Raw genomic sequence first — 24,484 nt, forward strand, 5'->3', positions numbered from 1 at the left:
GGCTGGATGTGGCTCTGGCAGCCTGGTCTGGTGGTTGGCAACCCTGCACATAGCAGGGGCTGGAACTGGATGAGCATTATGGTCCTTTTCAACTCATTCTACGATTCCATTTTCCTAAAGAATACTACATATGGTAAAAAAAATATGAAGTTTCAGGCTGAGCAAGACTTGGGTAATACTACGCTTTGAGAACACACTTGACTTTTAAGGAAACTGTTTTTGTTTTCAGACCAGAGGTGCCTACATTTGCCAGAAAACTGCAGCTCCATATCTATAAAGAAGAAGGATAAAGAAGAAGGAAGAGAGATTGCACACACCTTCATGATACCATTCCAGTTGTCCCCCGTGGACACCCTGAAGAGGGTGAGGAAGGCCATCCCAAAGTTGGTGAACGTTGCGTGCCGGCTCAGCCCTTCGCAAGGATTCTCTTCACTGCAGTCTGCACGAGGATGAGGTGGGAGCACATCAGTGAAGGCTGTTTGCCAATGCTCATTCAGAGCTGCCCCTGGGCCCCTTTTGCTGCGGTGTTTCAACAGACACTGCCCCTCACAGTGTGCTTTGTCTGTTATTCTCCTGATTACATTTCCCACCTTGATCATTCTTGCAGGGCCTACCTAGGGTAAGGTTTATTTCTATGCAATAAAATCAACTAATTTTCCTTTTTTTTTCTTTCTTTTTCCCCCAGAGATAACATACTAATGAATGCAAATTGAGCATACAGAATATCCTCTTTCAATAAAACATGAGCTCATTATGTTTTCCTGATAAAAGGCAGCAATGATTCTTGCACAGGAGTTTTGCCATTAGGCATTTTAGGGCTCGCCTTGTCCCCGCCATGTGCTGGGGTACCTGGGGGCTGGCACTGGCAAGGCTGTGCCTGGAAACACGGAAAGGATTCAGCACAGCAGAAGGTACCTCTGCAAATAAGACTCTTTTCCCCTTTGTGGCTGAATAAATACATATCCATATATCCAGACAAGTAATATAAAATGCACAGTATTTCATTTGAGGTGGACACAGGACCTGTGGAGACTGAAAAATAATTTGTCTTGGGTTGAAAGAAATATTCTGCTTTCAGGCATCTGTAATCTGAGCACAGGGCTGAACTCATAAAGGGGATTAATGACAACCATAAAATCACCATGGAGGATGGGCCCTTCTGATGCTATCTGGGATGTAAGCATTGGGAGGGCAGACACGTCTGCTTTGCACTACACGTTTACAGGCACTCACTGCCTTGCCCTGCTTGCCCAGCTCAGCCAGGTTTATGCTCTTCCCTCTGCCTCTGCCTGACTTTGGAGAGGTGGACACGTGCATCTTGAGCTGGAGGAAGAAACGACGCTGGACCTGCAGGAACCAGTGATGTTTCCTGATTTATGCAGAGAGAGGAAAGTGATGCTGAGAAGAACAATGGATGGACTAACTTGGGCAGCTGGAAGAGCAATGTCAGCCAAGTGCACAAAACTAATGGAGTGTGGTGGAAGCTGCAAGGAGGGAGGTGTTTATGGTGGCACTACTCCAACACGAATCTGACTGCCATCCAGCTCAGCAGACTCGTGTGCTGTCTGAAGTAGCAAGCTTCCATCTTTGCGAACACATCCACGCTAGACAATTATATTTAAACACTAAATAGCTCCTCTACAGCCAAGGGTGGTGTGGGACAAACCTCTCATGTGTGTGTGCGCATTGGATAGGTTCTGTATTACATCTTCATGTGTCACCCGTGACCCTGAGATCAAGAGAAAGCTTTAATCTTCAGACCGAGAGCTGTGAAGACCCAAGAATAAGGGGAAGAAAGGAAGCAGCTAGGTATCAAATAAATATCAACCGGATGAAATAAATTGTGGCAGGCACATTACTCACCTAGCTTGCCAAACAATTCCACTCCCAGGGCAGCATAGATAAAAACAGGAGCATAAAAAGTAGGCCAAGGTTCCCTACCTACACAAGGAGAAAGCAGAAGAAGGGTCAGGCAAGTTGAGGTCACGAATTCAATTGCTCCATCACATTTTAAATACAAGCAACAGAAGGACACCAGTGGCCAGGGGCATTTCATCTCCTGGCTTCCAGCATCCTGCTGCCCTTCCACGATTCTGCTGTGACAGACACAGAGGGGAAGGAGCTCCTATGTGCAAAGCAGCCCCTGGGCCGGTGCCTCTCTATCCCATTTCCACTTACTTGGGATGCTGTGCTCTGCCATAACCTGGCCAGCCCACAGCTGCAGCCCCAGTGTCACTTAGCACTGCATTTCAGACAGGGGTAGCTTAAGGGATGCTGGTGGTTTAAGTGACTGTGTGCTCTGCTTTGAGTTTTAAGGACCTTTCCCTTCTGCTTGCCAGGTTTGCAATTCTGAGCATGAAGGCTGAAGGTTTCAAGACATGTTCTGAGCCACAGGAGGACTCGCCTGGTTTTCAACAGTTCTGCTACTCTGGAGGACTTTTGGAAAAGGAACACGTGTTCCAGTAGGATGTATATTCTTCCAGCCTTGCCAGAGACATTTACAGATTTTTCTCAGCAACAACTACCAGACTTCGAGCTTTCAGTGTCTCAGAGGAAAAGCCTTATTCCATATACCAGCACTTGGATGCAGCATCTTGCAGTCTGAACGCTGCGTGGTGTGCTGCTACCAGGTATCAGCAGGCATTTGCAAAGAGGCTAAAGGGGATGGTAACAGAAGTGCAACGATGCTGAAGTGAACCCAGAGGTTATTGATAATAACAGCATTACATTTATCCACCCCAGAATCTAAGCCTTTAAAGCACCTCAGAGTGCAGATTATTGGTGATTCAGGCAGAGAACGCAAAGGGGAGAGTGACCTGACCAGCTAACTGCCTGCATTTTACCTGCCACTAACTCTGGCCACGTTTACCTTTCCTGCCACTTTTAAATGCCTGCGTCTATCGGCTTGTGATGGAGGCAGAGCGACTGCTCCCCCATTAGATGTGTGTCGAGAGCCTCATTTTACCTCTGAGTAACAGCTGGGTGGTGATTTGGGTACCCAGGGGATTCACCATCTCCAAGGTGCCTTCCAGTTAACTCTTCAGTTTCAGAGAGTTTTCTTCTCTGAGGTGTTGCTGGATATTCCTACCATGCTGCTTAATGGCATCAGAAAAGTTATCAGGATAATAATGATAACCCAAATTAACACAGCTATGGGGTAGGTGTTTCTTGTTTCGTTTGGTCTGTTTTTTTCTACTGAAGAAATGGGAACAGTCCAATCACCCAGTGGAGACTGTAATTGCAATAAAGCCTAAACAGGCTCCTACACATAGAGCTTTGCAATTCTACTAACACTGTTACCACACTCCAGGGAATAATAGAGATAATGCAGTGATGTGGATGGCTGCTCTGGGTTATTTCACTGCATGGATTTCTTTGCCTTCTGGAGTAATGCTTTCTAGCTCAAGTCTGCAGGTCCACTGACAGTTTGTAAGACATGGGGAGGAAGTCTGCAAAATGACTGCAAATCAGAAAACACAGGAAAGGAGGAACATGCATCCTGCCAGGGAGGCAAGTGAGCAAATAATAACATACAAAAGCGATAAACAAGTTTTCTAGGTTGAATGTAAATGAAAGACTGATGCTGTAGCACTGCAGAAGAGGAGCTTGGATTTTTTTTTCAAAGCAACCTATAAGCTGAAAATTTTACTGCTGTTTTAATGCTTTACAAGTCAGCCTGCAAACTTCTGGCATTGATGAAAATCCAAAGAATTTAGACTAACATCAAAGTTATTACCAGGTTATCACTCAACACTATTATCCAGCTGCCAACATACAAAGCACGGTAGCCTTATAGGCAGAAATGCTGATAACTGGTTGTTTTGAACTGAGCTGACATTTGCTCATAAACAATGTGCACAGTGAGAAATTGTAGAAGACTCTGTATTTAAGATTGTGAAAAATTACATTACTGAACCAACATGTCCCATAACTAGTTCAGAGAGCACTCACGGAGCTGCTGTATAGGCTCAGGACATCATGATAAGGCTGAGAAGTGTTTGAGGATGTATCTGCCCTGGGCTGAGAGCAGTCAAAGGGGCAGTTTCAAAGCTTGGCTGATGCACAGGATCTCTTGGAAAGGGATTGAAGTCTGACAGCAATGTGGAAATGTGACCACATAGGAGACAGCAGCAAATGAAAGACCCTAGGATGGCTGATGGCATCATCTTTAGTGCTAAACTCTATCCCATCCTGTATCTAGACATCCTGAGGTCACAGCTCCTGACTTGGACAGAGTACCAGCTGCTCAGCAGCCTTTGAACACCTGATGCTCAAGAGAAAGCAGCTGAGCAAACGGATTACCTCTTTTTCAGGTGCTTCAGCAAACCACTTTGCTGAAGTCTATTTGTGCAGCTTCTGGCTATACTGAATCAGTAGAAGCCAATGCCAGATTTAATAGTTTGTCTCTCCCAGCGTGTGGCTCTCTGGTCTGCATCTCTCAGTAAAGGAAAGGAGGGTCCTCGTCAGCCCATGGCCTTCACCAAGACATGAGCACAGAGAAAGACCCCAGGCACGTTCCTAAGATGAGCTGAGGTGGAAGCAGTGAGGTCAGCCAGCAGCTGCTGAGCAGCTAAGACAGCAGGCTGCATGTGAGCCTGTGACCTTGGGTGAGTCATTCCCCTCCTGTAACCCAGCATACCCATTTCTAATACCCCTGTGAGTAGGTAATTAATGTCTCTAAAGCACTTTGAGATCCACTGAAGCCAGACAAAAAAATGCTATGCGTGAATCATGTAGCTGCAACCAGCAGGAAGGGGCAGAAGCACGTCCAGGCACTTTTCCCAGCATCCAAAGGCTGGGATGCCTGTGCTGGAATCTCCATCAAGAACAGACATCCAACTCTGGTCAGAAAGATCAGCTTTGGCAGCCAGTCACCCAGGCAGGCTCTGAAAAGTGGTTCTGCTCCAGCAGCTCTTAACAGGACAGCCCATGCTGTGTTTATCCATCAAGCTCCCCCTGACTGGTGCCTTTGGCTGGGCAGAGAAAACTACAAATAACCCCAGCCTCTATCAGCCAGGGGCTATCCATCATTTACTGTGGCTCCAGTACTGGGGGGAGGCTGGGGCCTGGAAGAAGTGAAGCAGAGATGAAGAACATCTTGGAGAAGTTGTTGGTGTCCTTAAGTACCTCACAGAAACCACAGGAGAAGATGGAGCCACTGGTAAATATTTGTGATTCCTCCTGGACCTTCACTCCCTGGCACTCTGGCTGCTATCTGCTGCTGGCTAAAGTGTGTGTGCCTGGGGCAGGGGATGCTGCGGGGAGAGAGGCAGAGCTCTCCATCCCATGCAGAGGAGTAGGGAGGCCCAGTGCAAGGAGCTCCCTCCCTTCAATACAGTGCATTCCAGCTGGATCTGTGGGCTGCCATTGCAAAAGTCCTGGAATAACCCTGTTTAGCAGTGAGGAAAGCTACTCTCCACACTTCCAGCAAAACCCTTCTCCCACCACTCCTGCGTGACCTGGGAAGGCTGTCCCTGCTTTAGCTCTTGCAGACACCTCTGCCATTAGCTTTCTGCCTCTCCCTAAGTGACACTGTGGAACCACTGTGTGTCCTGTCAGAACCCAACCTCTGACCTATGCCAGTAAAAAGCCATTATCTGCAAGCACAGGGCTGCAGAGAAACTACACCAAGCTGTGCTAGCTTGATATGCAAGTGCTGTGCCTCCCAAGTGACACAAAGTGATGCTGGGCTGCAGGAGGCGTGACAGATGCTCCTCTGGACACAGGCCAGTCTTGCTGTCAACGGGATATAACAGATGAGATCTGAGTTCTTCCATTTCTCAGTTTCCCTCTGTATTAGATCACACTGCTAGCAGTAAGGCCAGTTCCCCTGTGGATTGCTGTGCCTCTGGTCCTAATCTGAATATCGCACAGACAGTGGCGTTCACTCCTTGTGAGAAAGCCCCTGGGGATGCTCAGATGCCAAGTGCTATGGGCAAGTCACTGTGCTCACTGTTAATGCACTGATACCAGGCACTTGGGCACCATCACTCCTCTGCTGCACTGCCAGCTGTGTGATCCTGCCCAAATCCCTCAAGCACCCACTGGTCTCTGCTCTCCCTGCTCTGGATGAGGCATTGATGAAATATTTGTCTTCTGGTGTCCCACTCCTGCAGTGGCTGGTTTAGACACACTGAGGTTCTTCTCGTGCCTCTTCCTGCTCTGACATCAATTATTTCTGCATCACTGGCCGACACCTTGGCATTTCAGTTGGCCATGCAGGCAGTGCACACAGGGATACCTGTCAAGAGCAATTTCTCATAAAATTAAGCCTCTGCCAATCCATTCCAAGGACATGAGTCTCATCTTCCTTCCAGCGCTCTTCAACGAGAGCAATAAGCTTGGAAGCAAGAAAACACAGGCTAATTTGTGCATTAAACCTAAGAGAAAATGGACATATTTGCCTGGAAAAGAGAGGCTATTTGTATGAATTCCAAGAGTAGTGGAAAAGGGCCAGCCAGACAAGCTTGAGGCTGTGATCATCTGAGTGGTGCAAATACAGGGCCACTAGCTGAACGGAATGAGCTCCCCTCCCTGTGTATCCACCGAGCCCCACAGTGACCAGTGCTACCAGCCAGCAGAGCAGTGGTTTCCTTGTTTAGTGATTTCTGCTTCTTTTCTCTATGGATATCTCTCGGGCAGCTCTGCAAGGCTTTCCAGTGTGTAGCATAACACATACCTACCTACCCATCTTCCAGAACCAGACTCAACTGAAACGCCTGCTGCTAAGACATTTCTATTCTTGCTTCACAGTCATTGTGTTTCCAGCACCTGGCAAAAGCAGGCTGTTGTGCATGTCCCATAACTGCCATTAGACAATGCCAAAAAATATGTTCAAGAGCTACAGATAAGCACAGAAACTGCAGCACTAAGAAGAGCTCAACTCCTGCACAGGAACAAACTATAGACTGTCCTTCAGGGGACGGATAGGATGAGGAGTTCTTCACTTTTTTTCTTGGCACAGACTGTACATGGGGGGAGTTCCAAGCTTTGAAGACAAGGAGGAGATACGCTGGACAGTCCTGCATTTAATTAATGTGCTGTCCACAGACCAAGTGAAAAAAAAAAAGAAAGGAAAAGAACCCAGATTGTCTAAATAGATGGGCTGGATCTCAATCCTCGTCACAGTGGTGCAAATCAGTCACTGCAGCAGAATTAGAGTGGTGCAGATGAGCATAAGAAAAAAGAAACAAAGCTATACAGACCGCCTTGGAAAATAAGTCCTTGTAGCTGTTCAGTTGTGCCTTGCAATTCCATGACTGCCTCATTTGTTTCAGAATTAAAAATCCTACGTTACTTGCTTGAAGTGAAATCATGACATCAAAAAGCTCATGGATAAACCAACACCTTTTGCTCCCTTTGTGTCTGCTGCTATTCCTGCAAACAAGATTTGATAGGAAAAATCCACATTTTCCTCTTGTTGGCGGTGCAGAGCCAGGCTGGCAACTGGGCTGGACTCCACTTTGTGCTGTCAGAAGCAGTGGTGGCAGCTCAGCACCGCTGCATGTTACTGCCAACTGATACTAGAAATGCTGTGCAGACTGAGCTGGGCTGCTTGGTATGGGGACCACTTACACAATAAGCATCTTAACTCAGCAAATGCAAAGCTATGAGTCTGAGGGTCAAGGGCCAACCATGCTACAGAGTGAATTGTACATTGCGGGGCAGGGGATGTGAAAGAGACTGAGATTACTATTGAGTAATATTACTATTACTGTCCTACGGTGCAGACACTGCGTACAAAACCAATGCAGCCACCAGACATATAAGCAAGTGAATAGCCAGCTGAAGCTTGAGTGGTGTAATTCATTACATAACCTTAATGGGGCCAGAGCTCATAAAGGAGAGTGAAAAACTTGAAACAGGTCTTGAAAATATGCTTCATACTGAGAGATCAAAGGACTTCAATGCTCTTCTGTTTGTGAGAATGCGAGAGATTATTTTCTCTCTTGTTACCTCCAAAAAGAAGTTCTTGAAGATAAAAGCAAAGTAACATCCAATGAAAAAAACAAACATGGCTAATTCAGATTGAAAGACATCAGATTTTTTTTAGCAGAAAGAGTATATACCTATTGGAAGAATGCATTTCACCAACAGAGGATGGCTGATGCCTCAACACTTCCCATCCTTAAACAGGATAGGGTTGCTTTTAAGACGCGCTGAAGTCCAGCTCAGAGCTCAGGGCCCTGTGTTATGCTGGGAGCTGGCCTCTGTGGTCACAAGGAAGTTTTCAATCTGTGAACAGCCTTGAACTGGCTGAGTTGGGTCTTGCAATATCTGAGTGGTGATGTCAGTGCTGGTCGTGCTAACCCAGCTCTGTTTTTAGCTGTTAGGTTTAAAACACTGGATCTATTTCAAGTTTACACCAATGCAGCAGATTTTAGCAATTTGTGCTTTACAGTCCATGACAGGCTTCTTTTATTCTCCAAAAGAGTGCACCACAGGTCAGAGCTGAGGCTGACTTTGCCTTTCTAGGTGACCCTGGCCCCATTACTAGCTTCACCTCTCAGTCAACCAGCTGTGAAATTGGAAAATGGATTCCTGTTTGAAAAGGAGATACTGTCCTAACACTGTGTGGTGGGGGTAAAAGAACCAGGACAGCACAAGCAGAGATGGCCTACAGCAGGGATGTAATGACTGATTCAAACAACCCAAACACTTTCTGGGGCTAAGAGGGAATGGAGATGGTGGACAAAGATGGTGCCATTTTGAGATCTTTTCCTGACTGCTCTTTCTGTATCTTTTGCTTCTGTTTTTCTGCTCTCCTCCATTTCTTTTCAGACTCCTGGTGAAGGAGAGGGGCTACGTACAAGGGTAGACAACAGTTTACTAGAACAGGAGGATGCATCAGGGCAGGAAGCCCTTCTGAACTGGAAACAGAAGCTTGAGGTCAATCTGTATTCCAAGAGAAGAGACTCAGCCTGTTTTATGACATCCACAAATTTGGATCAAAATGGCCATGTCCCCCAGGCCTGGGGATAGTTGGTTCTCTAGGATTTACTCAGGCTCTCTCTGATGCTGAATAAAACCAAACAAGAAGCTGATGAAAGTCAACCAAAAGAGAAAGAAAAAGATGAGCACTGTAATGGTAATATCTTATGTTTGTAAGCCCATAAATGGGCATTCTACAAACACCAGATGAAGAATTTTCCCCTGAATGAATAAACATGGAATTAATTTTTCTTGCCACTTATGTACATTCAGTGAGGATCTCCCAGCTGTGGTTTTAGGCTACTAAAATAACTGGAGTAGGAACTCCTCCCCTGCCTTTGAAATGAAAACTGTAGCTTTATGAAAAGTGACCACTGTGGAAGTGGTCTCTCCAAACTTCCCTGCTCATCTTAAGGATTTCACTGATGGGCAAAGCGACATTTTTATCGGCACCAGATCTGCTTGGAATATCCCTGGGGATTTCCCTGTAAAAGAGGCTTCAGTTTGAATGTTAGCTGCAAGAACACCCAGAGGAAACAAAAAGCCTGGCCTGCAGCCACCCTATTGTTTGGGGGAAAGAAAAGAATGAAGGAGAGAAAATACACTCTGTAATCACAATGCTTTCGAAAGAAAAATAATAAGACACAAATCAAAAGTTTTCTTGAAATGCCAAAACAGGGGTCAAGTTGGTAAATTCCATGCTTCAGTCCCTGCCAAGATGGAGCTTTCCTTCACTGAAAAGGAGATCTGAATACCAAATGGCAAATGTCTCACATTAGAAACATCTTTATGATAGTGATGAAAAGTAGATGGGCCTTTCCAAGAAAAAGAAATTCCCCTTGTTTCCTAGCTCCTTTTAATAGATCATGCACATAGCAACTAGCTCAAAGAGGTATATTTGGGTAATTACACACACTAGTCCTACTAATTCCCTGCTTGATCCTTGAGGTCTTGAGACCCCATAATGGCACTTGTTTCTGGACAAAGCACAGCAAAGTTTCCTTTCTGATCTCAGAGCATCTTCACTCCATCTTGTTCAGGAGTGAATAAATCCACAAGAATCCAGAGTCCCTTCCCCACCTCCAGTGCTGCCTGCTATATATTCCTACATGAAATAGGAATGTGTAGGCAGCTGAACTCTAAAGACAGGAAGATCAGGAATTTGAACACCAAACCCACAAATCAGCAGAACACAAATAGTGTAAGATTTTAAGTACAAAGGAGCCCTAAACTTCTTGGATTTCTTCTGATGCACTTCAGATTTTTTGGGGGGAGGAGTACAGGTCAGCAAAACTTCTTTCCTTCTTTCTCCCCCCCCCCAAATAAATTGATCCTTAAGAAAGTAGTCCCAGGAACTGACCACTTGAATGATCCTGTCAAGTGCCATTAAGATTGGCAGAATCTTTGTTCTTCTTGCAGCACATGAGAGTTCAGTGATTTGAGACCTCACTTCAGGCTTTTAATACTCAGAAATTCGTCTCCCACTTGGGGTTTCAAAGTCTCCTCTGTCAATATATGTCAATAAATGTGGCTGTTCCTGCCTTCCAAAGAAACCTGCTGAGCTGGAAGCTAACCAGTTCCAGAGCTTTCACCAATAGCTTTCTTTGTCTGTTCTAGTCTTTCCTGAACTTCTCAGTGAGTTCTGTGTCTTAGAAGAGCTCTGCCTACAGCAACACGCTCTCTGTTAACTCTTTTTCCACCATCCTGTTTCTCCCATCTAACACAGACTATGTAGACAAGGCAAAACTCCTCTATCAAGGTGCTGGTGGCAGTGGAAAAAGCTGACATCCTTCCCAGCTGGCTTCCAGTGCCCACCAAGCTCCATGGTTCAGAGCCATCCCCAGGCCCAAAAGGCACAGACTGTCAGGAGGAACAAACCAGGCATGGATGAAGTCTGGGAGCTTACCTGGGGAAGAGCTTGTACCACTGTGTCCAGGAGAGCTCGCATTCCAGTGGCCATTTTAAGCAGTTTCAGCACTACAATGAGAACCAAATCCTGTTAAGCAGAGCTGGGAAACATCTCAAGAACCCAGCAAGGAAATCTAGCTTCAGACCTTGTAAATGAGGGGTCCCATCTCTCTTGCTTTCACATCATAGAGATGGCAAACTCATTGCATCCTGGGAGGGCCCACCAAAAATCCAAACATCCCTACTACATCCCACAACAACTAATGTTAGTGACACTAGTGAAACAAACCCAACGTCACAAAAACTACAGCATGCCCCAGCAAGAAAATGGGAGACCAATGGGGAGACACTTTGCTGGGGAGAAAGCATCATCTCAAGCTTTGATCCTCCACCACTGGAGGATCTCTATCAGTTTCTGATCTTGTCTGGTATTGGCACAGAAGGACAGGGAGCCCAGGTCTGAATCAGAGACCAATCTGAGACACCTCTTGAAAAACCCACAAAACCCCACCCGGCTTGTTCCTGAATCAACATTCTGCAGGCTTATCTCCTAACTGTCTCAAACCAAACTGAAACAGCAGGACTACAAGAACAAATGGCCAAACCGCTTCCTGACGTGTCTGGAGGGATGGCTGAAGACCTACGGAGCAGGCCGTACCTCTTGCTATTCTCAGCACCCGCATGATGCGTATTATTGTGGGATTGATGGGCAGTGCAGCGTTCATCTCAATTTCCTCCAGCGTGATTCCCACAATTGATAAGAGAACTATGGCCAAATCCAGCTGATTCCATCTAATAGACAAAGAGAGGAAGGACAATAAAAAGAAAAATTTAATTGCATGTTGACAGCCATCCAAAAACAGAGAATTAACTTTCAAAATCAATCACAAGCAAATTCTAATGGTCTCTCTGCTGTCATACCTTCTATGCCCGTGATCTTCTATGTGGTATAAAAACAACTCACTGAAGCTGGCACATAGCCCTGAGCAACAAGCTGCTGTTGGCTGGGATTCTATACTGGGAAGTGCTACTGCCAATGTTGGGGCTCCTATTGCCCCTTGGTATCCAGTTGGATCCAGTTGCAGGGACAAGATATTAGGCTAGATGGACCTCCGATGTGATGCAGCACAGATGCTACATGTTGTGTCACCTGTTCCTTCAATTAAATTACTCCACTTGAGTATCTTAACTGATTCACAGCCTAACAATTGCTGAGGACCTTCCACACCAGTACTGCAATACAGTGAGATGTGAGACTGAGTGTCTTTCCAATACAATTTCCCTCTTAAGCAATGTTGCTCATAGCAGCTTCCACCACCCAGGCACGGTAAATAAAACAAACACACTGGTTTTGTGGAAAAGTGTCTGATCTCACCCTGCTCCTCAGCAAGTTGCCAGACCATAACATGCTCTCACACACTTCTGGCTTCTGGCTGAATGGTAGAATATGATCGGTAGGTCTCTGAAGCTAGGATCTGAAGGCAGTGCGGCTGAACACAACTGTCTTTACCTTCGCCAAGGGCTTCTCTAAAGCCAGCAGCCTACCAATGGAATGGGTGGGTCCAGCAGCAGAACAGACTTGCCTGCAGAACTCCATGAGTGCACACTGCCAAAACTACTCTTCTGAGGACTACATTAATGCCAACAGGTTTTCTGACCGCTAGGCTGAGCTGGTCAGGTCTGACAGAGAGGCAGATAATGGCAGAAGGAGGGGGTCTAGAATTCTGTAGGATTTCCTGAATTCCCTCTGCAAAGCAGTCCCAGCTGCTTTTAGGATTTTTAGTTCCGATACTATAAAGTTTGCACCCATGGAGAGGCAGCCCTTTGCTCTCCCTTGAGCACAGCATGCGGTACTACTGTAGTGATGCTACATTTATTCAGCAACTGGCTTTGAAACTGGGTCACCACAGCTCTGTCCCAATTACAAAGGAGTTTAAAATACTCTCACCTGTCCTTAAAGAACCTTCGAAAACCAAATGCCACCAACTTCAACACTGCCTCGAACACAAAAACTATGGTGAACACGTAGTTACAGTACTTCAGGGCTTCATCCAGGGACTGAAAAGAGAGGCAACAATTAAATCAATCTGCCCTTTCCTCAATCCAGTGCACAGGGACTGGCAGACACAAGGGTGGGAAGACACAGAGATGTAAGAACTAGTGATGTAATAGACTGCAGAACTCTGGTACAAAATTGCACTAAATTACACAGCAAAACACAGCATTAGACACTGATGCAGACCAAACCTTCATAAGCACTAATATTAGATGTGCTAAGAACAGTAAGAGCCATCAGTCCTCCAACTTCACTACATAAATTGCTCAGGGTCTGGGGCAGAGAGAAAATTGTATCACTTTCCCACTAAAAAAGTTTACTTTTTCTGAGCTGCCTTAATGGATGATTTCATTCCTGCATGGCAATCCTTAGGACAATAGCTTTGATTAAAGCACTCAGGAAAAATATATAATATTGGAGATGGATTAAGTCTTGCCTTCTTGAAAAATGTTACATCTCTAAAGCTGGGCAAATATATCCATATTTGGTGCAATGTTCACTCTCTATAGAGCTGCTCTCGGAAGTCAGGAATCCACAGTGTTTATACTTCAAGATGATGAGTGTTTATAATGGATTTGATTGGAATTAGAGGCCAACAATAGCAAAAGAATCTTGCTTGGATCTTAAAATAGATAGCTGCAGAATAAAACAGCTCTTTGGTTGAGTAAGGATTTGGAGAGAGGAGGGAAGGAAGAGGAATTTAGTTAAATGAAGTGCAGGTCTCTTACAATAAAAAATAACAACAATGAACTTCAAAACAGACACAGTTGGAAATAAAATGCATCAGAGGAGGAGAAAAAGGCTTTTCTGCTCTCTTGACAGAGGAAGCCTCAAACCACAGGAAAGCTGTTCTCCTCACACCAGTGTGATGGCTGTGCTTTGCTGACTCTAAATGCTGATTTTTTGGGAACAGGAGCTGAAAGTTTTTCAGATGTTAGAAATCCTCAGTGCACTACTCACTGTCCCTGCTTCTGTTCCTAAAATGGAATAGCTAAGTTAAAAGAATGTGGTACTATTTTCTATTTCATATAAAGCTCACTGCCTAAGCCCGAATTCTTGGACCATTTGTGAGGTTTGCTTTCAGGTTTACACCACGCTGTTAAGCGTGAATGTAAAACAAGTATAAATACGATCTCATCTGGATAAATAACATTTACATGTGAAACAGAGACTGTTATGTAAAGGAACGATGGAGGCAGAACAGCATTCAGACTGCTGGCGTAAAACACACACATTACTCTGTGGCTTGGTGCCCCCTGGCTTAGCTCCCAGGAGACATTTGCAGGTTACCTGGCAGAACGTGCAACACTGAAAAAGCAAACACTAAGCCAACAGCTCCACGAACAATAATGCAATGGAAGGTTAATATATGCTGCAAATGTACAGGCTATGTGATTTATACCAGAAGTTTGGAAAAAAAGGACTTGAGGATATGTGAAGGAAAAAAAGAAAGGCTATACTTAGAATTGGTTTATTTCAAACTCATTGAAAAAACGTTGCTCTGTATGCATTAGCTTCGTTATTATATCCATTAACAGAATGTTCTAAAACCCTGGACTAAAACACAGAACTGTTTTACAGGCTGATAGTTAGTCAGAGCTGGGATAAGGAGAGAAAGTATTTGGACCAGCGTTTTCTTAGCAAAAGTAGAGTTTTGAGCCCACGTGGCTGCGTTTCACACATTGACAGATGGCTCTTACCTTTGGCTGGTTGTAGTGCTCCATCGACATAGTGATGACGTTGACTCCAATGATGAAGGTGATGAAGAGGTCGAGATAGTGGCTGGTGCAGAGGGTGTGAATGTATTTCCGTGCTGGAGAATAGTCAGCGTAGTAAGGCCTGCGCTGGGCTTCTGCAGGAAAAGACAAAGAAAGGCAACGCAATGAGCACAGGCCCTGCTGCTCGCTTGGCAGCTCTCACAACCACACCTTACACACACACAGCGCAGGCAAAGTCCTTGGGAGAACTGATTGGAGCACCTGATTGAAGGCAAAGCGCCTCTACTCAGCAGTGAGGTCTTCAAGAACCACAGTGGGGTTTCCAGGCTGAGCCAAACTCCTTGGGTCTGCAGAAGGGACCCCCATAGCGCTGACAGCCAGGTCCTCTTCTCCCCAGGGTTCCCTGTTCTTATTGCTCTGCCTCAAGCTAGGGGACAACCTTCATGTAATGAGACTCTGTCACAAACCAGGAAGGGTGGCAAGCAGGATGGAAACGAGAACCAAAAAGCTCCAAATCCAGCAAAGCTTCAACTCCAGTTTAGAGAAAAGGCCCAGGGCAGGTCTTATTGCTCGGGACTCCAACACATCTCTTCTCAACCAGTTGTTGACATGGTACGTGTAAGTAAGAGAAAAACATAACCTGAGCTCAACATCTGCATGAGAAGGCTTCTGGTGTGTCACTGAGGTCTACAGAAAACACAGCGACGCTGTGGCAAAGTGGAGCACATGCGTGAGGGTTACAGCACACAGGACAGCATCACCAGCAATGGAACGGAGTGCTCAGCGCTTCTCTCTACAGAGACCATCAGGAAAAGCTCCTCTGCAAATATAATAAGGGCATGATTGCATCTAGAAAACATTTACGCTCTGACCGCGTTAATTTTATCTCTCTGCCTCCGGTCATGGCTCCTTTCTTCTCTTTGAAACAGGGAAACTTCTGCACGTGACCAATTTTGCAGAGCTGTTCCAAGGCAAGCGTTTGGACTCTGCCCCATGACTGAATTCTATTTACTGCATGCATCTCTTAAATTAGGCTGTGACCATGAGTTGGCTGAGGCCACTCAGATGGACTCTCTTTTTGAAGTTAAGAAACGTAAATATTCAAAGAGTGGACACTCAAGGTCAAACTCAGCATTAGTGCAAGTTCTGCAAGTGGAAGAGACGTGGTGGGTCACACTATGCCAGAGCAGGATTGTTCATAATAAAAAGGGCAGTTTTGCAAATATTGCAGCAAATTCAGCTTTAAGTGTAATAACAGTTGGGAAAAAGGGTGTCGCTTCACCTTAAAAACAGGGAGGGAAATGAGGCTGAAAGCACTCAGTGCCCTCCTGAAATACATAATCCATTCCTCTCATCATGTTAATATCTTTCAGATGGAATGACTCTTGAAATGTGGTTGGTTTTGATTTTTTTATTGGTAGTGCAACTAATGCCAGATTAGAGTCCAAAACCTTAAAATAAATGAGATAAAAGGAAACGGAATCTGCTGCTCTCTTTCAACTACTCTATTTTTTATGACAGTTAAAAGTGGAGTGGAGGCATTCTGAAAACATTTCCTTCAGACTGAGGTCACGCAGACTTATTTTTTTTCTGCTGAAGGGTGTGGGAATACAAGGTGAAAGAAAACACAACTGTTTTTGAATCCATTTTCATGTTGCTTATGTGCCTAAGTCCTACCGGCCATCTTGGACTCTCTTTGCTATTGAGCTCGGCTGCTCTGGCGTGTCTAAAAAGCAATAATAAAAATACAAAATATTACTGAAGTCTGCAAAATATGCTTTTGTGTGTATTCAGGATTTTGACACACTTGGTTTGTTGCTTTTTTTTTTTTTCCCCCCTGTAAATGTCTTTTTGGAAATTGAAAAAACAACTTCTGGGAAGGTTTGAGAATACCCTCAACAGATTTTATATATAGTAAGGGTCTACTTATGAAGGATTAACAATTAACTAACAGACCTCAGAAGAACACTAGCAATGGTGGGCAGTATCTGGATCTGAATACCCTGCTAACCCTGGTCATCTGGTTGCCCATGAAACTTGGGACAGGTTTAGCTTCAGCCAAGATGAGGGAGCCCTAGGGAACGCCTTTCAGGGTTAGTATGTTCTGTACTCCTGAAGCCAGATTAACGGATGAAAAAAACATCTCCTGGGGGTACACATACAAGGACAGTCTGCGATACAGTCGGCAATGCTTGGAAACACATGCAACAACACTGTCATACTCAGTGCAGCAACCCATGCAATGTCCATTAGAGGAGATACTGCTCATGCGAGGCTAATGGTAGTGAGCAGGGCAGCGCAGGAAGGGCAGGGCAGCTTCTGCTCTTGGTGATGCTGGTATTAGGATGGGGCAACCCCATGATGGCAAAAGGTTTGCAGGAGGGTGAAAGCAGAGAGAAATCAGTCAATGTAGCTACACTACAGCTCAGACCCTCCAGCAGTTTGGGTGGAAGTGTTCACTGCACACACCTGCAGCTACAGCCTGCTCAACCAGAGAGGTGGGCTCTGCAGAACCTGGACGGTGGGGATTTGGGCACTGCAAACAGGGAACACTGAATGCATCATAAGTTAGAGCAGGCAAAATGCAACCTGTGCCTGGCTGCTCCACAGAAACAGCTTCTGTGATCAGACTCCAGCCGGCCAACTGGCAGACAAACATCAAATGCAGACAAGCATCCCTGCAGCTGCAGCTGATGGTTTGAGTTGGTGGAAACATGGGAGGGAAAGGGAACACCATCAAACACAGACAAAAGGAAAACCACAGTCCTGTCTCGTTTCCACTTCTGAATGTTGGCGAATGCTTGGAACTCACCTCTCTGACGAGTATTTAAACTTCTTTGCTTGTGATTCTGCTGACATAAAAATTAATGAAGCACTGTCTCCCAGCTAAAAACCATTTAGGTTGGCATTACAATTGCTTGCTAAAGCTCCTCCATTATTCTCCTCTGCATGAAACATTAGAAAGCCCTAATGGCTTTATAAGCATGCTTGGCACAGAGTAGCTCTATACCTGCAGCTGCCTGGAAAAATAAGCAAGATGGTTTGATAATTCCCTAGTTGGAAATATTAAACGCTAAGATATGCAGTGCCTGAATTTTTAGTTACAGCTCAGATGTTTCTGCTGGATGCACGGCATTGAGATGGGCTAATTTAAATACCACTGTGTGCTGCCCATGATTGCTCATCCCTAGAGAGAAAGGCTTACAGTGCTCTGAAAGGTATCTATGTCGGGTCTTAAAACAAAACCAGCCTCTTGCTTCTACAAAGCCCAGATGCTCGGCTCTGTGCTGGGAGATGCCACAATTGGAGTTTCTGCCCCGTTTTTGGCACAGAGTGTCCCCCAAACCCACTTTCAGCCCTTGAAGCCCAAGGTGCCGCCTGTGTCTGACCTGACCTCGCTCTGCTCAGCAGCTGCTGGCTTCACCAGATGCAGGTGGGTTGGGTTTGGCCCCGTGTGCCGAAGGCAGAGGAGATCAAACCGATCCATGTGACTTTAATCAAAGACTTCAATCTGGGGAGGCTGCTTTCAGTCGGTGTCTTCTGAGAACTTCATTAAAAGGCTTAGGAGCGGCAGGATGATTAAATTACCGCACTTATTTAAGTGGTAGATAGAGCTGATGGAGGTAGGGACTGTGTCAGAAAAATATTCTAGTTTATCTTTGCAAAAAAAAAAAGTACTCTGTGCAGTTCTATCTTTAAAAAACACACCAAATACATTTCTATGGCATATTCAACCCCCTGCCCTCTTTTTTTCTTTTTTTTCTTTTTTTTCTTTCATGTGAGCAGACTTAACTGGCAAGCCCACTGCTTACTGCAGTGCTGAAGAGCTGTTGCACCTATTTTGCACATGAACAGTGTCTGCAGTGCATGGATTACAAAAGCACTCACCAAGAGCTGATGGGAGAGAAGAAAGGGACAGGAACTGATGAGTCCATGTCACCACAAGCACCCAGAAAGGCACTGTCAAAACACTGATGATAGGGATAAGCAGAAAGGCAGTTCCCTCCTCTCAGTGCTGGCCATGCTCAGCTGGGTCCAAACCCTGGACCCAACCTGCACATCTTACAGTTCCTGCCTCGGGTCTGCTTGGATGGGGCACTGACAAGCTGAGGTTTAAACCTTTCCCAGTTCTGAGTTGCAGCCTACTATGCCCAAATGGTGCATTCCTGCATGCAGGAACCTACAGGTGCCCAAAGATTTCCATATACAGAAACACACACAGGGTCACCACACATAGAAGGCATCACAACAGAAAGGAGTAAGGACACAATGACAAGGTGGCACACAGATGGGCAACTCCAGGTGGACGGAGGCTGCTGTTAACAGCCCTAGTGCTTCTTTCCCCTACCATCTCTTCAGGTAGGAATGGCAGCTGAAGGAAAAGCACAGCTAGGCTGCCCATTGTGGCTTCCTGCCTCCTCTGCAGGACCACCTGTCTCCCGTGCACCATCCTGTCCCATGGGGATTGGGCTCTCTTCCACCCGCTCCACCATGTGGGTGAGAAGTACTGAGGTGGGGTACATGGTGAGCTGGGCAGTCTGCCCCTCGTCACTGTGCAGCATCCCATGCCAGCACACGCACACCAACAGTCCAGCAGACCCACGGCCACACATCACCAACCGCATCTCACATCTTTCTGAGACTGCTCCTTTTACTTTTTTTTTTTTAAACCAATACAATAATTTTCTAAATTACCCAGGAGGAGAAAACCGCTCCCATTTAAATAAAAAACTCCAAACATTCAAATCTATATAATATATATAAAATAACAAACCTCCAATACATGTATCTGATATTTGATTTTGCCCCGTTAACAACGCAAACTTGGATGCTGAGTTCTCCAGGCTGAACAGAGGCAGGTAGGAGACCTCAGAGCCAGATGATCAGACGTAACCTCCCAGAAGCCCTGCACATGGCCAAATGTTTAGACTCTTGTTTGCTCTATTGGACTTGATCCCCTTCCAGAAAGCTGTCCTCCTCCCTATGTGCTCTCAGTGAATTGTTACAGCCTATATCTCTGTAGTGCTTTGGTCTGCAGCACAAAACATCTTCTTGACTCCATCCTATCTATATCTAGCTGGCTAAAGGACAGCGTAACTGTGTCCATCACTTTGACAAGGACTGGCTCTTTTCAGTGCCTAGCAGTGAGCCACTGATGTGCTTGTAATAAGATTTACTTACTAATCAGGAACAACAATTGGCTGTGGATAAGCTACCCCACTTTACCTGTGCCTCAATCTATTTTCTCTAAGGATGCTTTATGTTCTTTGTCTGCACAGAAGTTATTTTTTTCGCATATAACCTTTGAGTTTATCTGAGCATCTTCTTGGGTCAGCACTCTGGGGTAGAAGAACTGCACATGCAGGAGGACTTCTCCTTCTCTCCTTCAGGGAGCCTGAAACAGATTGCTTTTATCATGCTTGAAATGCTGCCTTCAGGGCTTCCTCTTCTAATTCTAGCTGGAGCCCCAGACAAACTTAAAGAACAAGATGGGAAAAGAGAAATGAAATTGCAGTTGCATTTTTCTAAATCTTCAAAGAGATTCAGAGGCTGTTTGTGACTGGCTAGTTTGACCGAGGTTTGATTTTAACCCACCTTCTTAACTCACAATAGCTAACACAAAATGGGCTTGGCCTTCAGTCTGGTGCCAGGTCAGTCTGTCATTAAGGCCATGAGGGTGCAGAAATTAGTGCTGAGGTCTCCTGTGACTCTAATAAAGAGAAGCAAAAGAGCAGGAATGGAGCTGCAAGGGACAGAGCTGCCTGCCATCCGATTCAAGTGTGTGGATGAATGGAAGAAATTGGCTAGGGATGGGGTTTCTGTCAGCAAAACCTCTGATTGCTATGTTTTTACAGCCAGACAAAAGACTATTCAATCTAAATGCAATTTCCATGCTTAGAATGAATACCTATGGGTTGATGTTTGGGAGACAACTAGCCATTTAATCACAATGAGATATTATATCCTTATAAGAGAATTCACACACAGCGTAGTGCTAGGCAAAGAGCCTTCTCTGGCAAGCGGGGCCAGAAGCACTCCAGCCTTATCCCTGATCACAGTGGCCAAGTCTCCCTGCTTACTCCTGCAAAACACTTGCCAGCATCTAACACAGGCCATCTCTGTTTGCTCGAACTGCCTGGGAAGTTACTGTGGCAGACTTCCTGGTGGTTTCCTTAGGAATACCCTCCAGGTGCTATAGGTTTATCCCTGGTGAAGCCTGCCAAGGAGAAGTGGAGGTGAGAATTAATACATGAGAAACCCTGGGAAGGTTTGAGTGAGGAAAGGAGCACATGCTCCAGTGTTTCTCTGGTCTGATCTGATCATTCCTACTGAATACACTAGTAAGCAGATTTCAGCTAAAGATTTTCTGTTGCACCTTAATGGTCCTGCATCTGGCCAATATTTGTACAAATACTGTTTGCACGACAAACAGAGTGCCAGCATGTAGCACTGAAGGACTTCCCCCAGCCTGTGATGGGGCAAGCATCTCTTGTAATGGACATCTTCCCAAGAAGGCTTTTCTGGACAGCCCCATCTGAGGGCTCTTGGTATGTTCATGCCCTCATGCATCATGGTTGTAGCATGCGGGGCCATGCACTAGGATGCTAAAAAGCATTACAACTACTTGGGCTAAGAAAAGAATTGATAAATGAAACCATCACCATCATCATATGCAAGCGGCACATTAAGCCTCAGGGATACCCTCAGGACCGGCCTTCACATGCACAGCAAGCATTGCAGCTGTTTACTCACTGCATCCCTCAGTCACACCACGAGCTTCTGCTTGGTGCTTGGGAGCGTTAGGGACACCTTTGCCTTGCAGAACGTGCCAGTTCCTGCTACAGGACACTGCTTGGAGGAGGATTTGCTCCCCAGCCAAGTAAACAGGTAATGCTTTACATCAGGCTTGTAGAGGACAATTCCAGGGTGTTGGCAACCTGAGACTTAAGGTACCGCCAACCAAGTAACGAAGCAAAACAGCCTCTTGGAATCCCATGGAAACAAAATCAAAGAGAAATGAAAAGTCTTGCTTTGGGAGCAGGCAGGGCTCAGAAAGATTTTGGTTTGTAACGCAGTCTACCGACCAGACAGGTACATCTCCTTACTCCTGCGCTTTTTCTCCAGGCGTCTCAGACGCTTCTCCTCCCGACGCCGGGCCTCCTCTGCCTCCTGGTGCTGCCGGCACTTGTGGAAGTTCTCCACCACCACCCCCACGAACATGTTGAGCACGAAGAAGCTGACGATGAGCAGGAAGGAGATGAAGTAGAGAAGCATCCAAGGGTTATGGTTCTGGATGGGCTAGTGAGGTGGAGAAGAAAAAAATGAGAGAGAGGAGAAGTGATGTGGATGAGATGTGTGCAAGTCGGCATATTTGGCACCACGTAGCTAAAAGACAGTACAGTACAGTACAGCTGTGTGGGGAGGAGGAGAGTGCTGGGAGGACTTACATTTTTTCCTCTTATTCATTTTTTACTGACTGGAATTGTTCTGCTTTTTTTTTTTGTAAAACCTGCCCTACTCTCCATAACTTGGCTTATGGAAATTATTTATTTTGGCACTTACTTCACATAGCTTAAAATAAATCCCAGTTCATCTGTATCATCCCACCTGGGTGATTTTTTTTAGGTAAAGACAGGATTCAGCTTATTTTTTTGAGATAAGTGCTCACTGTTAATGTTTCTAATGTTATTCTGAAGCAGGAGAAAACTGAATGCAAGAGTTACAAGTAGTTACAATCACGTACTACTCACTGAAGACTCTTGACTAACCTTTTCTGATGTCTCACATCACAGAATGCTTCTTTCATGACATCTCTGGTTGTCTTCCCGTCTCATGCATGTTTGCTCATTTTCATCAGGTCTTCCACAGAACCACAGTGCAATAGCACACATGGGACAACTCAAGAACTATCATTGTAATTAAAATCCCCATCAGTGCTTGGCTGTATACTACAAGGGGTACAGCCACTATAAGAGCTGTTCAGTAGAGGGCAGAAACCCTCTGCAGCCTGACATGGACCTCAAGTAGGTCCCGTAACTCTGCTCCTCTCTCTCCTCCTATGATTCTATCATGATTCTATGATTCTACAAAAATGAGGGTTGACTGGGTATATCACTGATGCTTGATGAAGTAAGAGATACAAATGTATGCAGGTTATGGAACTTCAAAAACCAGTCACCCAAGTATGGAATTTCTGATGGCAGCACTTTTAATCTCTCGGTACGTTACCTGTTGGTCAATACCCACAGCATCCAGACCATCATACATGATGTTCACCCAGCCGTCTTTGGACGAAAGGACAAACAAGGACATGAGAGCCTGTAAGAAGAAAAGCAGGGAAGATTGTTCTAGCATTTTAGCTCTCAAGGAGGAAACTAGTAATGGGCAATGCTCAACAAAACAACGCACAGGTCCTAACACATGATCTGGCCCGGAGTTGGTGGAGAAATGCAACATATTGTGGTTTGATTTTACCTGTTTGCATGTCTGGCTTAAAAGTGAGCAAACTGGTAACTCGACTTTTCCCTCATATATAGATTGATTTTTGCTCAGCCACATCAGGCTGCCCAGTTGCTTAAGCATGATTAAAAATCAATGTCAGGCTGCCCAAATGTCATGAGGTTTTATAAAGTAATCATACACCCCAGTTTCTACTGTGGACTTTCTAGCCAGTATAGAAGATCTTATTGTTTTTTCATTTGTAAATCTAACAACTGGAAACCAAAAGATTAAAAGTGACAGTTGAGACCCATACAAAAGGGACTGCATGCAAAAACAGCTCTTCTAAGACAAAACTCTCTTATTAAAGAGAAACTGTATAACTTTAGGCAGTCTGATTGCAAAACATCAACAGGTGACCTGGTTCATTCCCACCCAAAGTCAGAGTTGTCTCTGATTGATGATATCTACATTGTTCTTGGAAGCTTCCTCTGATAGATGTTCTACACCTTTCTCAAAAATACATTTTAAATGCTCACTTACTAAAAACTGGTACAAAAAATCCCTCAATGAGGACTTTACCTGTCCCAAATTGTCAAAATTGTACTTCCGCCGAACCCATCTGTAGTGTGCATTAGTGCAGTCAGTCTTTGTAGTGATGTTTTTCACATCAGGACCATCACAGTAGTAGAACTTGCCTTTAAAAAGCTGTATTTGAGAAGCCAAAAAGAAAGAAAACAAAAAAAGGAGCAGCTATGGAAAATCCGTCCCCCTGATTTATCTTTCTGTCCCCTCATAGAACCTTTTGCCAAGTTCAAATTCCTTTTCTTTCCTCCCAACTCAGATACCTGTCTTAACACACACAGCAGGAAATGAACTCAGGTGAAAATTCAGGTCTTGAGACAGAGTTGCTTCTTGCCTCAGACACAAAAGTAGGAAGGAGATCCTTCAGTCCTGCTCTGTTATGATGGGGGATAGGAATCTCTCCTGTAGAGGAAGAGCTATCCTATAAATCCCAGCACACAGAGCCAGGTGTTTTTCCCTTCCCCTAGCCAGGGAGGTCTTGTCTTCTAATCTTGTGCACCTTCCAATGAGCAGATGTCAACCCCACTCTTGAGCACTCCTTATAGGGTCTGGCTTTTCTTTCCTAACAACTGAGTGAAATCTTCTCCTGGAGAGATTCAAACTCATTACTTCCATCTTAACCCCAGGTGACAAAAACTCTTTGGCAGCAGGTGCTTACAGACGGCAGTGATGAGGGAAATACTATACCTGCACCCCTAAAATCCCAAAGATAATGAAGAAAGCACAGCAGATGAGAACAATATTCCCAATAGGCCTCAAGGAGGAGATCAAGGTTTCTACCACCAGCTTCAGACCTGGGGCTCTGCTGATGACTCTGAAAAAATAGCAAAACAATAAAGCCTTTTTT

General features: G+C 45.2%; 1 protein-coding gene across 1 annotated transcript; it reads right to left on the reverse strand.

The window, feature by feature from the left end:
- Positions 1-322: 322 nt before the first annotated feature.
- LOC104913492 (voltage-dependent T-type calcium channel subunit alpha-1H-like) lies at positions 323-24,453 on the reverse strand (the record flags this gene model as incomplete). Its single annotated transcript, XM_019620565.2, has 10 exons — positions 323-439; positions 1,864-1,941; positions 10,838-10,908; positions 11,498-11,631; positions 12,788-12,897; positions 14,596-14,747; positions 21,720-21,912; positions 22,843-22,932; positions 23,635-23,760; positions 24,325-24,453. Coding segments are annotated over 9 exons (1,083 nt in total), but the record flags the coding sequence as incomplete, so codon positions are not given.
- Positions 24,454-24,484: the final 31 nt, after the last annotated feature.

The sequence above is a fragment of the Meleagris gallopavo genome, chromosome 16 (assembly GCF_000146605.3).
Source record: "Meleagris gallopavo isolate NT-WF06-2002-E0010 breed Aviagen turkey brand Nicholas breeding stock chromosome 16, Turkey_5.1, whole genome shotgun sequence".
Classification (NCBI taxonomy): domain Eukaryota; kingdom Metazoa; phylum Chordata; class Aves; order Galliformes; family Phasianidae; genus Meleagris; species Meleagris gallopavo.